The sequence below is a fragment of the Ornithorhynchus anatinus genome, chromosome 4 (genome assembly GCF_004115215.2).
Source record: "Ornithorhynchus anatinus isolate Pmale09 chromosome 4, mOrnAna1.pri.v4, whole genome shotgun sequence".
In the NCBI taxonomy this organism is placed as follows: Eukaryota; Metazoa; Chordata; class Mammalia; order Monotremata; family Ornithorhynchidae; genus Ornithorhynchus; species Ornithorhynchus anatinus.
The window spans coordinates 133,477,581-133,496,168 of record NC_041731.1 but is presented as its reverse complement, the minus strand read 5'-3'; the positions used below and the strand labels follow the sequence as shown (position 1 = coordinate 133,496,168).

The 18,588-nt window shown below is 56.5% G+C and overlaps 1 protein-coding gene across 1 annotated transcript in view; it reads left to right on the top strand.

Moving 5' to 3' along the window:
• HTT (huntingtin) overlaps positions 1-18,588 on the top strand; it is a 200,139-nt gene that overhangs the window by 93,640 nt on the left and 87,911 nt on the right. The window contains 8 exon segments of the mRNA XM_029061948.2: positions 1,084-1,194; positions 2,330-2,407; positions 6,120-6,343; positions 7,224-7,302; positions 7,795-7,956; positions 12,926-12,981; positions 14,820-14,968; positions 17,834-17,970. Of these exon segments, the coding sequence (XP_028917781.1) occupies positions 1,084-1,194; positions 2,330-2,407; positions 6,120-6,343; positions 7,224-7,302; positions 7,795-7,956; positions 12,926-12,981; positions 14,820-14,968; positions 17,834-17,970 (996 nt within the window).

The following is an 18,588-nucleotide window of genomic DNA, read 5'->3' as shown; positions in this document are numbered from 1 at the left end:
TGCAGGGCGCTGTTCTAAGCGCTGGGGGAGATACAGGGTCATCAGGTTGTCCCGCCCTGAGGCTCCCAGTCTTCACCCCCATTTTGCAGATGAGGTCACTGAGGCCAAGAGAAGTGAAGTGACTGGCCCACGGTCACACAGCTGCCGAGTAATAATAATACCGTTGGTATTCGTTAAGCGCTTACGGTGCGCAGGGCACTGTTTTAAGCACCGGGGCGGATACGGGGTCGTCAGGCCGTCCCACGTGGGGCTCCCGGTCTTCATCCCCATTTTCCAGATGAGGCCCAGAGAGGTGACTCGCCCGCGGTCCCACAGCTGCCAAGTGGCAGAGCCCGGGATTCGAACCCCTGACCTCCGACTCCCAAGCCCGTGCGCTTTCCGGCGAGCCGCGCTGCATCGGAGTTAAAGGTCCCTTAAGCAGAGACCTGGATCTCCGCAGCTTTGGCCTCCCCGACGCCGTCGCGCGTGAGCTCCGGTCCGAATTCTCGGCCGCTCGGAGGCCGATGTTTTCTAGGACCTTTAGAGTAGGAATGGGCTTTAGATGCGACCGTGTCGAATCCTGCCCCAAGTAGGAAGAAAAGATAAAATGAGTTCCCCAGGCTAATCCCATCTCATACAATCTCCCAACGCGTGGCATAGGAGAGGGAGTTTCACCTCCTACGGTAAGGGTTTAAAGGCCTCAGTGGGTCCGGGGCCGCGCGGCTCAGTGGATAGAGCCCGGGCTTGGGCGTCGGAGGTCATGGGTTCGAATGCCGGCTCTGCCGCTTCTCAGCTTGCGTGACCGAGGGCGAGTCACTTCGCTTCTCTGTGCCTCAGTCAGCTCATCTGGAAAACGGGGATTCAGACCGTGAGCCTCCCGCGGGACCACCCGATGACCCCGTATCCCCCCCGGCGCTCAGAACGGCGCTCGGCACGGAGGGGGCGCCCGACAGATACCAACGGCATTAGTCACCGTCAACTTCCCCAGCGGCCCGCTCCGACGTTGGGGGAGGGACGGTGCCCGTCTCCCGCTGCGATACCCGTTTCTTAGCAAGGTTTGCATTTTCTCGGTGTGTGGACTTCATCCCCTTTTCTCCACCGAAGGTCACCCTGGATCTCCAGAACAGTAACGAAAAGTTCGGAGGCTTTTTGCGCTCTGCTCTGGACGTCTTGTCGCAGATTCTGGAACTAGCCACGCTGCAGGATATTGGCAAGGTGGGCCGACGGACTCCTCCTTAAGCTTTACTGCGCGGACGGCGTGCGGAGCGTCTGTGTCTCTCTCTGGTCCACTGGGACCGCGTCGGTTTGGTTTGCCGAAAGCCCCAGCTGATGGGCTGTTACTCTTTATTTTCGTAATCACTTTGCCTGTTAAGAATATCGTTTGTATCACGGACTGTTCCGAGCCCCGGGGCCGGTTCCGGTGATCAGGTTGGACGCGGTCCCCGGTCCCAACGCCGCGTGGCTCAGCGGGAGGAGCCCGGGCTCGGGACTCAGAGGTCGCGGGCTCGGATCCCGGCTCCGCCGCTTGTCAGCCGCGTGACCCCGGGCCGGTCGCTTCACTTCCCCGAGCCTCGGTTACCTCATCTGTAAAATGGGGACTGAGCCCCGCGGGGGACAGCCTGATGACCTTGTAACTACCCCGGCGATCAGAACAATAACAGTGTTGGTATTAAGCGCTTACTGTGTGCGGAGCACTGTCCCGAGTATTACCAGATACCCTGACGGTGGACCCTTTCTGCAGCATGATGAAAATAGTAATCAGAATTGTCGATTTCGTTAAGCCAAACGCTCTGGTAAGCGCCGGGCTGGATACCAGATAATCAGGTCGGACGCGGTGTCCCACGTGGGGGTCACGTTCATTCATTCGATAGTATTTGTCGGGCGCTTACTACGTGCAGAGCACTGGACTAAGCGCTTGGAATGGACAGATCGGCAACAGATAGAGACGGTCCCTGCCCTCTGACGGGCTTACCGTCTGATCGGGGGAGACGGACGGACGAGGACAAGAGCAGTGGGTATTTGATCCCCATTTTACAGCTGAGGGAACTGAGGCCCGGAGCAGTTAAGGGCGTTTTCCAACCGGGACCGGCCATCCTCCTCATCGTCAGCTCCTCCCAGGCTTCCCCGGTGCAGCTCGGGGGGGGAGGTTTCTCTCCCAGTCGTTCGTTGGGTCGCGTTTATCGAGCGCTCGCTGTGTGCAGAGCGCTGTACTGAGCGCTTGGAAGGGACAGGTCGGCAACAGATAGAGACCGTCCCTGCCCAGCGACGGGCCCATTGAGACTACTGTCCTGATGGCGGACGCTCTCGCGAATAACCTCTGCTAATTTATTTTCCGGGTGTGTGAATGTAGTGTGTGGAAGAGATCTTGGGATACCTCAAGTCTTGCTTCAGCCGAGAACCGACGATGGCTACCGTCTGTGTTCAGCAGGTAAGGAGACCCTGTTTTATCCCGGGTATTTTTCACCTCCCAATCTTCCCCCCGCCTCCAGCCTCCCCGCTCCCGGTCAGAGGAGCCGCGTGGCTCAGTGGAAAGAGCCCGGGCTTGGGAGTCGGAGGTCGTGGGTTCTAATCCCGGCTCCGCCGCTCGTCGGCCCTGTGACTTTGGGCCAGTCGCTTCGCTTCTCCGGGCCTCGGTTCCCTCGTCTGGAAAACGGGGATGAAGACCGGGAGCCCCACGGGGGACAATCCGATCGCCCCGTATCCCCGCCAGCGCTTAGAACGGTGCTCGGCACGTAGTAAGCGCTTAACAAATACCGTCTATTATCATTATTATTATTATTATTATTAGTGTCGTCAGTCAGTGGTATTCACTGAGCCCTTACTGTGCGTGTAGCTTGGGCGGGTTCAGTGCAACAGAAGGCGCTAGGAACTTTCCCTGCCCACGAGGAGCTTACAGTCTAGAGAGGGAACAGTAAAAATAATAATTCTGGTATCTGTTAAGCACTCGCTGTGAGAAGCAGCGTGACTAAGTGGAAAGAGCCCGGGCTTGGGAGTCGCGGGTCGTGGGTTCGAGTCCCGGCTCCGCCGCCCGTCAGCCGTGTGACTGTGGGCGAGTCGCTTCGCTTCTCCGTGCCTCAGTGACCTCGTCTGTAAAACGGGGGTGAAGACGGTGAGCCTCCCGCGGGACGACCCGATGACCCCGTATCTCCCCCGGCGCTTAGAACGGTGCTCGGCGCGTAGTGAGCGCTTAACGGATACCGGCGTTATCATTGTTATTATTGTGTGCCTGACTCTGTACTGCGTGCTGGGGTGGAGCCAGGCAAAGCCCCCTTTCCCCCCTTTCCCTCTGCTCCCGCCCCTCTCCCTTCCCCTCCCCTCGGCACTCTGCTCATCTGCTCACTTGTCTTTATTTTTATTACCCTATTTATTTTGTTAACGAGACGTCCGTCCCCTCGATTCTATTTATCGCCGTTGTTTTTGTCCATCTGCCCGCCCCGATTAGACCGTGAGCCCGTCGGTGGGCGGGGACCGTCCCTATCTGTTGCCGATTTGTAAATTCCAAGCGCTTAGTCCAGTGCTGTGCACACAGTAAGCGCTCAGTAAATACTACTGAATGAATGAATGAAATCGGGTGGGACCCGGTCCCTGTCCCACGTGGGGCTCACACTCTTAACCCCCATCTTACAGATGAGGTAACTGAGGCCCAGAGCAACTAAACGACTTGTCCAAGGTCACACCGCAGACAGGTGGCGGCGCCGGGATTAGAACCCATGACCTTCTGACTCCCAGGCCCGGGTCCCGTCCACTGCGTCGGGCTGCTTCCCAGCAGCACGGGGGAGACAGGCAGTGAGATAACAACAACAATAATAATAATAATAATAATAATAATAATGGCATCTGTTAAGCGCTTACTAAGTGCAAAGCACTGTTCTAAGCGCTGGGGGAGGATACAGAGTAAGCAGGTTGTCCCAAGTGGGGTTCACAGTCTTAATCCCCATTTTCCACATGGGGGAACTGAGGCCCAGAGAAGTGAAGCGACTTGCCCAAAGTTGGTATTTGTTAAGCGCTCACTATGTGCAGAGCGCCCTTCTAAGCGCCGGGGTAGACACGGGGGAATCAGGTCGTCCCACGTGGGGCTCACGGTCTTCATCCCCATTTTACGGATGAGGTGACTGAGGCCCAGAGAAGTGAAGTGACTCGCCCACGGTCACACAGCTGACAAGTGGCGGAGCGGGGATTCGAACTCATGACCTCTGACTCCAGAGTCACACAGCTGACAAGCGGCGGAGCCGGGATTTGAACCCATGATCTCCGACTCCCAAGCCCGGCTTCTCTCCACCGAGCCAGGCTGCTTCTCGATAAATAAGATAAGTTCTCTATGTAGATAGGACCGGAGGCTCGTCTGGACTCTGAGATCGTCTTCTAGACTGTACGCCCGTGGGCGGGGAATGCGTCTGCCTGCACGTTGTGTCGTGTTCTCTCAGGCGCGTAGTACGGCGTTCTGCATACAGTAAGCGCTCAATAAATACGATCGTCTAAGTAGACGAATTACAGCCGGGGGCATAATTGTGTGGGTTGAGGATGGGGTGAATGCCGGGCATCCAAAGGATTCAGATCTCAGGGCACAGACGACGCGGCAGGGAGCTTGGGAATAATGGTAGTAATAATGTCGGTATTTGTTAAGCGCTCAGTACGTGCCGAGCACTGTTCTAAGCGCTGGGGGAGGTACGGGGTCATTGGGTCGTCCCACGCGGGATCACAGTCTTAATCCCCATTTTACAGGTAATGATGATGATGATGATGGTGTCCGTTAAGCGCTCACTATGTGCCGAGCACTGTTCTAAGCGCTGGGGGAGATTCAGGGTAAGCAGGTTGTGCCACGCGGGGGCGCGCAGTCTTCATCCCCATTTTACGGGTGATAACTATAATGGCGACGGTATCTGTTAAGCGCTTACTATGTGCCGAGCACCGTTGCGCGCGCCGAGGGAGATAGAAGGTCATCGGGTTGTCCCGCGGGGGCCTCACAGTCCTCATCCCCGTTTTCCAGAGGAGGTCCCTGAGGCTCAGAGAAGTGAAAGGACTTGCCCTAGGCCACCCAGCAGGCGAGCGGCGGAGCGGGGATTCGAACCCATGACCCCTGACTCCCCAGCCCGGGCCCTTCCCACTGAGCCACGCCGCTTCCCGAAGGAGGATGTGGGAGAGGGGTTGGCGACGAGGTAGAGGAGAGTGAGGCACCACGAGCAAGCTGGCGCCGGAGGAACCGTGTCAGCTCCCAAGCTGAAGGCAGTAGGGGAGAGTTTTAATTCCCGAAGCGGCTCCGGAGTTCGTTCATTCAGTAGTATTTATTGAGCGCTCACTCTGCGCAGAGCACTGGCCTAAGCGCTTGAAATGGACAGTTCGGCAACAGAGAGCGTCCCCGCCCCGTGACGGGCTCACGGTCTAATCGGGGGAGACGTGACGGACAAAAACGTGACAACACAATCACGATAAATAGAATGAAGGGGATGGACGCCTCGTTAACAAAATAAATAGGGTCATAAATAATCTATCCGAACGAGCGGAGTGCGGAGGGGAGGGGAAGGGAGAGGGGGAGGAGCGGAGGGAGAGGGGGCTGAGCTGAGGGGAGGAGAAGGGGTGGGTAGAGAGGGAGCAGAGGGAGAAGGGGAAGCTCAGCGTGGGAGGGCCCCCCGGAGGAGGTGAGCTCTCGGTAGGGCTTCGAAGGGGGGAAGAGAGCGAGTCCGGCGGAGGCGAGGAGGGAGGGCGTTCCGGGACCGCGGGGGGGACGCGGGCCGGGGGTCGACGGCGGGCCGGGCGAGGCCGGGGGACGGCGAGGAGGCGGGCGGCGGAGGAGCGGGGCGGGCGGGGCGGGCGGGGGAGGGAGAGGAGGGAGGAGGAGAGGGAGGAGGGGGCCGGGGGACGGACGGCCTCGAAGCCCCGAGTGAGGAGTTTGTGTTCCGTGCGGAGGTTGATAGGAGCGCCTCGGGGGTCGGAAGCCGAGCCGGCCTGAACGGCCGCCGTTCTTCCCTCGCGTCCCCGGGCCGTCCCAGGGCCGTGCCGAGCTCCGTCTCGAGACGTAAATCCCCCCGACGGGGTGGGCGGATTGTCGCGACAGCGTCCGGAGCGCGGCCGTCCGCCCCGCCCCCCGGGCGGCCTCCCGTCCGGCGTCGATAGCGTCACCGCTCTCCGTCCTCTCTCGGCAGTTGCTGAAGACTCTCTTCGGGACCAACCTGGCCTCCCAGTACGAAGGCCTGTCCTCCCACCCCGGCAGATCTCAAGGCAAAGCCCAGCGGCTGGGCTCCTCCAGCCTGCGGCCCGGCCTCTACCACTACTGCTTCATGGCCCCGTACACGCACTTCACGCAGGCCCTGGCCGACGCCAGCCTGAGGAACATGGTGCAGGCCGAACAGGAGAACGACGCTTCTGGGTAACGGCGATAGATCCTCCCCGGCCTCCGGTCCCGCCCCCGTCTCTCCCTCCCGTCCTCCCCTCGTCCTCCCGCCCCCCCCGGCCCGAAGGGTCCGGCTCGTAAAACGGAGAGGAAGGAAGGCAGGCGGACCCTGTGACGAGCGGAGTGAAGAGCCCCGAAGTATCTAGACGCGGAGGCTGTCGGAGGGCGTCGGAGGCGCACCGTCGTTTCCGTTCGGTGGTGTTTATCGAGCGCTTAGCGTAGTGAGCGCTTGGGAGAGTCCAGCACGGCGATGAACGGACACATTCCCTGCCCACAACGAGCTGACGGTTGGCTAGAGGTCGAGATCTCCCTCGGCTTCGATGGGACGGCCTGGTTATCGTCTCGGTGGCCTGTTCTCATTCTTTATCGAGCGCTTACTGTGTGCGGAGCACTGTGCTAAGCGCTTGGAACGGACAAATCGGCAACAGATAGAGTCGGTCCCTGCCCTCTGACGGGCTCACGGTCTAATCGGGATGTTCTCATCGCGACCCAGCCGGAAGCCTGAATTCCAGGAAGCGGGACGCGCTTAGACGGTGAGCCTCCCGATGACCTTGCGTCTGACCCAGCGCTCAGAACGGTGCTCTGCACATAGGAAGCGCTTAACGAATACCAACATCATTATTATTTTCTCAGATAAAGCGTAGAGCGAGTGCCCGATTTCCAGATTCCGCAGGGCGGTTGTTGTCGGCTCGGGCTTCGAACGATTCCCGACTTGGTCCCCTCCGAAGCTTGAAAGGCCATTTCAGCCGCGTCTGTGTTCGCTAGAAGCTTAGAAGGTCATTTCGGTCGCGCCCGTGTGTGCTCTTCCAAGTCCCCGGCGGGTGATTCTCGGTTTTAATCTCTCGCGTCTCATTAGGTGGTTTGACGTACTCCAGAAAGTGTCGGCCCAGTTGAAACCGAACCTTCCAGGTGCCACGAGACATCGTGCGGACAAGGTAGGGAACCGGCGTCCTGCGGTTTGGAGGGGACGCTTCGGGAGCCAAGCGAGTGGGGGATCCACCGCGCCTCGCCCCGTGAAGCCTTCGGCCTTTAAATTTCATTCATTCGGTCGTTCGGTAGTATTTACTGAGCGCTTACTATGTGCGGAGCACTGTACTGAGCGCTTGGGATGGACAGTTCGGCAGCAGATAGAGACCGTCCCTGCCCGATAACGGGCTCACGGTCTAAACGGGGCAGCGCAGATCTTCAGAGATGGAAAAACGACGGCCAGAAAGACGAGTCCAACCGTGCGCTCCCCGGCCGTGGCGGACGGCTCAGCACCACATGGTTCTTTCATTCGTTCAGTAGTATTAATTGAGCGCTTCCTATGTGCAGAGCACCGTACTGAGCGCTGGGAATGGACAGATCGGTAACAGATAGAGACGGTCCCCGCCCTTGGACGGGCTTCCGGTCTAATCGGAGGTTTTCTGTTGGTGTTTTTTGAACAGAATGCTATCCACAATCACATTCGACTGTTCGAACCGCTCGTCATCAAAGCTTTAAAGCAGTATACGACCACCACCTCCGTCCAGTTACAGAAGCAGGTCTTAGATCTGCTGGCCCAGCTGGTTCAGTTAAGGGTCAACTATTGCCTCCTGGACTCCGATCAGGTGGGTCGCTCCCTCTGCCCGTGACAGTCCGTCAGCGGGGGCCGGCTCGGAGTCCCGGCGCGGCTCCGCGAGACGACACGGAGCGGCCAGAAGTCATTTAGAGGAGCGGCGTGGCTCAGTGGAAAGAGCCCGGGCTTGGGAGGTCATGGGTTCCAATCCCGGCTCCGCCGCTTGTCCGCCGGGTGACTGTGGGCGAGTCCGCGCGTCACTCCTCTGGGCCTCCGTTACCTCCTCTGTAAAATGGGGCTGAAGACGGCGAGCCTCCCGATGACCTCGCGTCTCCCCCGGCGCTTAGAACGGTGCTCTGCGCACAGGAAGCGCTTAACAAATACCGGCGTTTTTATTCTTATCTTCTAAAATAAAGCGGAGAGCCAGTGCCTGATTCTGCCCCTTCGGTTCCACGTAAACGTTTCTGTCTTTCTCACCGGTGGGCTTTTTGAGCCACGGCTACTCCGGGAAGTTTTAAGGTTGTCCTAGTCCAAATGCTAAAATAACGAAAGCGTAGAGCGAGTGCCTGACCTTGCCCCGTCGGTTCCGCGTAAACGTTTCTGTCTTTCTCGCCGTTGGGCTTTTTGAGCCACGGATACTCCGGGAAGTTTTAAGGTTGTCCTAGTCCAAATGCAGAGCGTTAACTTTTTAAGAGAATCGTAAGGCAGTTTTCGTAACGTTTTTCCTTTTGAGAAATGTAATTTTGAGTCGCTCCTGCCCAAGTCCTTCCGATGGTTGGCACGATTCACTTAAGCTCCGGTTTTCTCCTGTTTAAAATCCATTTGAATGTGAAGATACGAAGTCTGAGAAAGAAACGACCATCTGAGTACCGGCTCTCTCGTGGGCTAAGAAGTCGGGGATCCAGTTTCCGTAGTGAAGGATACCGGGATTATAGGAACAGATACGTAGCTGACCATTTTCCCTCTCTCGTGGGAGGGACGTAATGAAGACGGTTAGAGCGAAACCAAGCATCTTAAAAGAAGCGGCCAGGCCCGGGAGCCAGGGGACCTGGTCCTGATCCCGGCTCCGCCACTCACCTGCCGTGAGACCTTGGGCAAGTCACTTCGCTTCTCTGTGCCTCAGTTACCTCATCTGGAAGATGGGGATGGAGACCGTGAGCCCCATGGGGGACAACCTGACCGCCTCGTATCCGTCCCAGTGCTTACAACGGGTGCTCGGCACGTAGTAAGCGCCTAACAAATATCAACTCTGTCAATACTGTATTACCTTTGGCTTAGCGGAAAGAGCACGGGCTGGGAAGTCAGAGGATGTGGATTCCGATCCCGGCTCTGCCACTTAGCTGCCGTGTGACCTCGGGCAAGTCACTTCACTTCCTCAGTGCCTCAGTTACCTCATCTGGAAAATGGGGATTAAGACTGTGAGCCCACCGGGGGACAGACAACCTGACGACCTTGTATCTCCCCCCAGCGCTTGGAACAGTGCCTGGCACGTGGTAAGCGCTTAACAGATACCAGCATTATCATCATCGTTCTCCGCACCTCCGTTCCTTCAGCTGTAAAACGGGATTCAGTCCACGTTTTCCCTCCTACTTAGGCTGTGAGCCCCGTGTGGAATCAGATTATCCTTATCCTCCCCAAGGTTCAGTACAGGGCTAGACACACAGTATGCTGAGCAGATTCCACTATTATTATTATTATTATTATTATTATCGTCACCACATATTGCCTCCATAATGCATATTCCATTAGCGAAGCAGCTAATGCAAAGAGCAGGGGGATTTGGGATCCGAAATCAGCTCCGTCGCCTGCCTGCCGGGTGACCTCGGGCAGGTGTCGTCATTTCTCTGGGCCCGTTGTCTCATCTGGAAAAGGTGGAATCAGTGCCCGCTCTCCTTCCTCTTTAGACCGTGACGCTCCCCCCCCACCATGTGGGAAAGGAACTGTGTCCGACCTGAAAACCGTGCATACGCCCCAGTAGCTGGCATATAGCGAATGCTTAACTGTTATCATCATCCATTCATTCAATAGTATTTATCGAGCGCTTACTATGTGCAGAGCGCTGGACCAAGCGCTCGGAACGGACAATTCGGCAACAGGCAGAGACCGTCCCTGCCCATCGCCGGGCTCGCGGTCTAATCCGGGGAGACGGACGGACAAAGACAAGACAGCTTAATCGTGATAAATAGAATCAAGGGGCTGGACACCTCGTTAACAAAATAAATAGGGTCATAAAAATCTAAACCAATGAGGGGAAGGGAGAGGGGGAGGAGCAGAGGGAAAGGGAGGAAAGGGGGCTTAGCCGAGGGGAGGTGAAGGGGGAGCAGAGGGAAAAGGGGAAGCCCCGCTAGCTTTCCCCTTCCTTCTCCTCTCCCACATCATTCTTATCGCTGCTGGGTTATTAAAAAAACTTTTTATGTGTCAAACCCTGTGGAGATTGTAGGAGCCAGTGCGCTCCCAACACTTATTCGGGAACTTTTCCCCCCGCCCCCGGGCCCAGATCCTTTGGCTTGGAATTGTCATCAGCGGGCACAGAGACCGCTGCTTTCCGCACCGTCCCGCTCCCTCCTCGCCGTCCCCTTCCCTAGGCTGTTGAAACGCTGGTTTTTAACATCTTCTCCCCATAGCCTCTCCTCACGGGGCCTGATTTCCTCCCCCTCGCCGAGGGACCTTGCGCGAGTCGCTTCACTTCCCCGGGCCCCATCTCTAAAACCTGGGGCCCCTTGCGGGGCGGCGACCGTGTCCAACCCGATTGGCTCGTATCCACCCCGGCGGTTATCGGGGCCCGGCACGGAGTAAGCGCTTAGCAGATGCCCTTAGTATTATCATCGCCGCTGGACCTTGTAGCTCCCCTGTGGTCCGTCTCCCCCTCGGCTGTTGAAATGGAAGGGTTCCCACGACTCCGGTAATAATAAATAATAACGATAGCATTTGTTAAGCGCTTGCTATGTGCAGAGCGCCGTTCTGAGTGCTGGAGGGGATACAACCTGATTCCCCCGAGTCTACCCCAGTGCTTAGAACGGTACCCGGCACATAGTAAGCGCTTTACAAATACCAACATTATCATTAGTATCATCATTATTATTATTATTACGAGGCGATCAGGTTGTCCCATGTGGGGCTCTCAGTCTTCATCCCCGTTTGACAGATGAGGTCACTGAGGCACAGAGAAGCGAAGCGACTGGCCCAAAGTCACACGGCTGGCAAGCGGCAGAGCCGGGATTAGAACCCATGACCTCCGACTCCCGAGCCTATCCTCTTTCCACCGAGCCACGCTGCTTCCCTAATGTTGGTATCTGTTAAGCGCTTCCTATGTGCGGAGCACTGTTCTAAGCCCTGGGGTAGATACGAGGTCATCAGGTCGTCCCCCGTGAGGCTCGTAGTTAATCCCCGTTTTCCAGATGAGGTCACTGAGGCCCGGAGAAGTGAAGTGACTCGTCCACAGTCGCCCGGCTGACAAGTGGCAGAGCTGGGATCGGAACCCATGAGCTCTGACTCCCAAGCCCGGGCTCTTTCCCCTGAGCCCCGCTGCTTCCCTAGAAGCGGTAGGTTCCCGAGGGCGCAGGTGGTGGTGCCCGCCTTTGGGGATTGGCTCCGCGGGTGGGCGCGAGGGCTGGGGCGCGAGGGAAGGGTGGTGGGCTGGGCTCCGGGCTCCCGCGTCAGTCCACGCGGAGGAAATGTCGGACGGGAAGCGGAGGTTACGCCGTCCCCCCTTCCTCCCCTCACACCCGCCCCCGCCACCGGCGGAGGCGATGAGCGGTGTGGCCTAGTGGCAAGAGCCCGGCCTTGGGGCTCAGAGGTCGTGGGTTCTAGGCCCGGCTCTGCCGCTCGCCTCCTTGGGCTGAGATCAGAGCTCTGGGCTTCGGTTCCCTCATCTGTAAAATGAGGGTTCGTTCATTCAACGGTATTCGTTGAGCGCTTACTAGGTGCCGAGCACTGTTCAAGGCGCTGGGGGAGTTACAGGGGGCGATCAGGTCGTCCCCCGTGAGGCTCACGGTTAATCCCCGTTTTACAGACTTGGTAACTGAGGCCCAGAGAAGTGAAGTGACTCGCCCACAGTCACACGGCTGACAGGTGGCAGAGCCGGGACTCGAGCTCGTGAGCTCCGACTCCCAAGCCCGGGCTCTTTCCGCTGAGCCGCGGGGCAGCAGGTAGAGACGGCCCCCCGCCAACGACGGGCTCAGGGTCCAATCGGGCGAGACGGACGGACAAAAACAAGGCAACGTCATCACGGTAGATAGAATCGAGGGGATGTGCACCTCGTGAACAAAATAAATAGCGTAGTAAGTAATATATACGAATAAGCTCAGTGCTGAGGGGAAGGGGGAAGAGCGGAGGGTGGGAGGGAGAGGAGGCGGAGCAGAGGGAAAGGGAGGGCTCGGTGCGGGAAGGCCTCCCGGAGGAGGTGAGCTCTCGGTAGGGCTCTGACGGGGGGGGGGGGGGAAGAGAGCGAGTTTGGCGGAGGTGAGGAGGGAGGGCGATCCGGGACGGCGGGGGGACGTGGCCCGGGGGTCGACGGCAGACCGCGAACCCCCTGTGGGACGGGGACCGTGTCCAAGCTGATTCCCTTCTATCTGCCCCAGCGCTTAGAACGGGGCTTGGCGTACAGTAAGAACGATAATAACAACGATGGCATTTCTTAAGCGGTTACTACTCGTCAAGCACCGTTCCAAGCGCCGGGATAGATACAAGGTCGTCAGGTTGTCCCACGTGGGGCTCCCGGTCCTAGATCCCCGTTTTCCCGATGAGGTAACCGAGGTACAGGGAAGTGAAGTGGCCCGCCCAAGGTCACACAGCAGACAGGTGGCAGAGCCGGGATTAGAACCCACGACCTCTGACTCCCAAGCCCGAGCTCTTTTCACTAAGCCGGGCTCGACAGATAGCATTATCGTCCTAATTCGCCGCCAGAGATTTCTTTTCTAAAGGCTGCGGTTTGAAAATTACGAGACGATCCCCTCCCTCAAGTCCGACGGACTAGAACTGAGCGGTTGGGTTTCAATTTTCTCTTCTCCCTGGATTTGCAGGTGTTCATCGGATTTGTGCTAAAGCAGTTTGAGTACATCGAAGTGGGGCAGTTCAGGTAAGGATCCTTGCTCGCGCGAGGTTTTTCTACGTCCGGTTCAGTTTCGACGCCGTCAGATAGGACGCTTAACACGCAGCGGGGCTCGGTGGAAAGAGCCCGGGCTTGGGAGTCAGAGGTCATGGGTTCGAATCCCGGCTCTGCCACTGGTCGGCTGGGTGACGGTGGGCGAGTCGCTTCCCTTCTCTGCGCCTCGTCTGTAAGATGGGGATTGACCGCGAGCCTCCCGCGGGACGACCCGATGACCCCGTATCTCCCCCCGGCGCTTAGAACGGTGCTCGGCACGTAGTGAGCGCTTAACGGATCCCGGCGTTATTATTAACAGATGTCATCATTATTGTTATTACTATTATTATTATTATCATTATTTAAAGCCATCGGTGAGGAGCCTGGAGCTCTCGAGTCAGGACCCCTCATTTTGCAGTTTTCAGCTCGGATCCCCCCCCCAGGCCACGGTGGGCGAGTCGACTGCAGCGGTCGATGCCCCCCGGGAGCCGAGTGTCCCGGGGGCCCAGCGCGACTGGATCGATTAGACCGTGAGCCCGTCCCTGGGCAGGGATCGTCTCCGTCTGCTGCTGAATTGTAATGGCAACGTGATAATTATCTAATAACAGTGTTGGTGCCCGTCCGTTCGTTCATCCGGTCGTATTTATTGAGCGCTTACTGTGTGCAGAGCACTGGACTAAGCGCTTGGAATGGACAATTGGGCAACAGATAGAAGCGGTCCCTGTCCAGTGACGGGCTCACGGTCCAGTCGGGGGAGATTTGTTAAGCGCTCACTGTGTGCAGAGCACCGTTCTAAGCGCCGGGGGAGATACAGGGTCATCAGGTTGTCCCACGTGAGGCTCACAGTGTGAATCCCCATTTTCCAGCTGAGGTCACTGAGGCCCAGAGAAGTGGCTGGCCCCCAGTCACCCAGCTGCCGAGTGGCGGGGCGGGATTCGAACCCGTGACCTCCCGACTCCCAAGCCTGGGCGCTGACACTGCAAGCGCTCGGCACGGTGCCCTGCACATAGCGAGCGTTGAATAAATACGATCGCGGGAAGGAATGATGGCGTGGGGCTCCGCCCCTGCCAACGTGAGGATATTGTGCCACGTGGCCGCTTGGCAGGGACAGCCGGTACCGGCAGATTCCGCCCAGGACCCTCGCGAGTGGCGGGTCGCAAAGCAGCGCGGCTCAGTGGAAAGAGGCCGGGCTCGGGAGTCAGAGGTCATGGGTTCGAATGCCGGCCCTGCCGCTGGTCAGCTGTGGGACTGTGGGCGAGTCACTTCACTTCTCTGGGCCTCAGTTCCCCCATCTGGAAAATGGGGATTAACTGTGAGCCTCACGTGCGACAACCTGATCACTCGCAACGTGGCTCAGTGGAAAGAACCCGGGCCTGGGAGTCAGAGGTCATGGGTTCGAATGCCGGCTCCGCCACTTGTCAGCTGTGTGACTTTGGGCAAGTCACTTCACTTCTCGGTGCCTCAGTTACCTCATCTGTAAAATGGGGATGAAGACTGTGAGCCCCACGTGGGACAACCCGATAACTTTGTATCTCCCCCAGCGCTTAGAACGGCGCTCGGCACATAGTAAGCGCTTAACAAATACCAATTTTATTATTATTATCACTCTGTATCCGTCCCAGCGCTTAGAACGGAGGTCACAGGTTCGAATCCCGGCTCTGCCACTTGTCAGCAAGTCACTTCACTTCCCTGTCCCTCAGTTCCCTCATCTGTAAAATGGGGATGAAGACTGTGAGCCCCACGTGGGACGACCTGATTCCCCGCGTCGCCACCCGCTGCGGGCGTATTTCGTTTCAACGGGGAGACGGTGATTGTCGATTTCTCGTCTGCAGGGAATCGGAGGCGATTATCCCCAACATCTTTTTCTTCTTGGTATTACTGTCTTACGAACGTTATCACTCGAAGCAGATCATCGGAATTCCTAAAATCATTCAGCTCTGCGACGGCATCATGGCCAGCGGGAGGAAAGCTGTGACGCACGGTAACCGAAGAGGCGGGTTCATTTCCTTCGGGGGGGCGGGGGGGGGGGGCGGCCGTGTCTCCCCGGACACGTGAAAGCACGCGCTTAATAATAATAGACCCTACGCGGCTGCGAAAAGAATCCTACCTCTCACAAATCACGTGAGAATTCTCAGATTTAGTTCGCCCTTTCCGTTGCCCACACAACGCGTCAGGTAGAACGTCAGCGCGGGATGGGCTGCGAGTCGGGATAGTTCTTCATTTTTCCCAAAATGGAGTGGCAGAAGGTAAAATTGAAAATGAATTACTTTGAAAGAGACGCACCCTTTCGAATGGTACCGATCCGCTCAAACCCGCGTCGTCAATGTGGTTTCTCGGTTTTATGCCCTTTAAGATCTGTGGGAAATTTTCTTTTCTTTTTTTTTGGTCGCATGTATCCCAAGGGCTAGACTAATGTTCACGTTTATAAAATGAGACCAACAGTCATCACTTCACAGTTTTAAGAAGAAGAAGAAGAAGAAGAAGAATTGCGGTATTTGAAAATAGAGACAACCTGATTACCCTGTAGCGTGGCTCAGTGGCAAGAGCCCGGGCTTGGGAGTCAGAGGTCGTGGGTTCTAATCCCGACTCTGCCACTTGTCTGCTGTGTGACCTTGGGCAAGTCACTTCACTTCTCTGGGCCTCAGTGACCTCATCTGTAAAAATGGGGATTAAAAAATGTGAGCCCTACATGGGACAACCTGATTACCCTGTACCTACCCCAGCGCTTAGAACAGCGCTCTGCACATAGTAAGCGCTTAACAGATACCATTATCATTATTATTATTATTACCCCAGAGCTTAGAACAGTGCTCTTCACATAGTAAGCGCTTAACAAATACCATCATCATTATTATTATTACCCCAGCGCTTAGAACAGTGCTCCGCACATAGTAAGCGCTTAACAAATACCAATGTTATAATAATTCGTTCATTCAGTAGTATTTATTGAGCGCTCACTACGTGCAGAGCGCTGTACTAAGCGCTTGGAATGGACAAATCGGCAACAGATAGAGACGGTCCCTGCCCTTTGACGGGCTCACGGTCTAATCATAATAACGTTGGTGTATGTTAAGCAGGCCAGGCACTCTTCAAAGCGCTGGGGTGGATACAAGCGAATCGGTTCGGACATCATCTCAGTCCCAGATGGGGCTCCCGGTCTCAATCCCGATTTAACAAATGAGGGAACTGAGGCGCAGGGAAGTGATGTGATTCGCCCAAGGTCGCGCGAGAGGCAGGGCTGAGATTAGAACCCAGGGCCTTGTCACTCCCAGGCCCGTACTCTAGCCACTAAGCCACGGTGCGTCTTTAATTTTGACTTAACAAAATCTTGAAGTTTCAGTTTGCCTCTTTTCCCAGCGTCGTGGCTCTTACTCTTTCGGTACCTAGTGCCTAGAGTAGAAGGACGCAGGAAAATAGTTACCGGAGAAGGAAAAAGCACTGTGTCTGATTAGGTTCTCTAGAGTTCCGTGTTATTTCGGTTCAGTATGATGAACCAGCGTACTGGGGGTAAATTTAACTGTACCTTTTCTGAAAAACTTAAGGTATCCATGGAAACCCCAGTGTTCTTACCTAAAAGCTTTTATTAGATGAACACAATTTTGAGAGAAGGAAAAATATGGCAACGGATGATATGCAGCGATACGTCATCGTGACCCATTTCCTCTAATTTGTGTCCTCAAGACCCCGTTTATGTTGCTACCGCGCATCGTTGTACACGGGCATAGACAGCGCATTAGGAAAGTTGTCGAAAACCGTTCCCCGGATTTAAGACTCAGTCGATCAGTGGGATTTGTCGAGCGTTTCCTATGCGCGGGTCACTGGACTAAGGTCTCGGGAGAGTACAGCGCAGCAGAATTAGCGGACACCTTCCCTGCCCCAAATGAGCTTCCAGCCCGGAGCGGGAGTCAGGCGTTAATACGAATAAATAAGACGGACTAAGGTCTCGGGAGAGTGCGACGCAGCAGAATCAGCGGAAACGTTCCCTGCCCCGAAAGAGCCGACAGAAATCGGTACGAATGAATAAGACGGACTAAGGTCTCGGGCGAGTGCGCCGCAGCAGATTAGCGGAAACCTTCCCTGCCCCAAATGGGTGTACAGTCTGTCTAGAGCGGGAGACAGACGTTAATACGAATAAATAAGACGGACTAAGGTCCCGGGAGAGTACGACGCAGCAGAATTAGCGGAAACCTTCCCTGCCCCAGATGAGCTTCCGGCCTGGAGCGGGAGGCAGACGTTAATACGAATAAATAAGACGGACTAAGGTCCCGGGAGAGTACGGCGCAGCAGAATTAGCGGACAAGTTCCCTGCCCCAGATGAGCTTCCGGCCTGGAGCGGGAGACAGACTTTAATACGAATAAATAAGTTGGACTAAGCTCTCGGAAGATTACAGTGCAGCAGAATTAGCGGACAAGTTCCCTGCCCCCAAAGAGCTGACAGACATTAATACGAATATATAAGAGGGACCAAGGTCCCGGGAGAGTACGACGCAGCGGAATTAGCGGAAACGTTCCCTGCCCCAGATGAGTTTCCAGTCCGGAGCGGGAGACAGACGTTAATCCGAATAAATAAGAGGGACCAAGGTCCCGGGAGAGTACGACGCAGCGGAATTAGCGGAAACGTTCCCTGCCCCAGATGAGCTTCCAGTCCGGAGCGGGAGTCAGGTGTTAATACGAATAAATAAGAGGGACCAAGGTCCCGGGAGAGTGCGACGCAGCGGAATTAGCGGAAACCTCCCCTGCCCCAGATGAGCTTCCGGCCCGGAGCGGGAGGCAGCCGCGGATATGAATAAATAAGAACCCCGACTCGTGCCCCAGAACAGCGCGACTCCAACCTTTGCTTTCTCAGCTATACCAGCGCTCCAGCCCATCGTCCACGATCTCTTCGTCTTGAGAGGGACGAACAAAGCGGATGCCGGGAAGGAGCTGGAGACCCAGAAGGAGGTGGTGGTGTCGATGTTGCTCAGACTCATCCAGTACCATCAGGTAAGAGGGAAAGCCCCCCGAAACGGTCCGCCAATCTGACTAGCCATTCCTCCTACCCCTTTTCCGCCCCGCGATCGGAGGGCAGAGCGGTCACGGTTGAACGGAGACGCGGTGCTCGTCCCGGGGGCCGATACCGTCCTCTGCATTCTGTATTAGAGAAGCGGCGCGGCTCGGTGGCAAGAGCCCGGGCTCGGGAGTCGGAGGTCGTGGGTTCTGATCCCGGCTCCGCCACTTGTCTGCTGTGTGACCTTGGGCCGGTCATTTCACTTCCCTGGGCCTCAGTGGCCTCATCTGGAAAAATGGGGATTAAAAAAATGTGAGCCCCGTGTGGGACAGTCTGATTGCCCTGCATCTACTTCGGCGTTCAGAACATAGTAAGCGCTTGACAGATGCCCTAATTAAATAATTAGTATCTGTGGCAGCAATCTGATGACCCTGTACCTCCCCCAGCGCTTAGAACGGTGCTCAGCACATAGTGAGCACTTATCAAATACCTTAATCAGTTAGTACCTCTGGCAGCAATCTGATTCCCCTGTATGCCCCCCGGCGCTCGGAACAGTGCTCTGCACATAGTAAGCGCTTAACAGACACCAACATCGTTGTCGTTAGGACGATCGG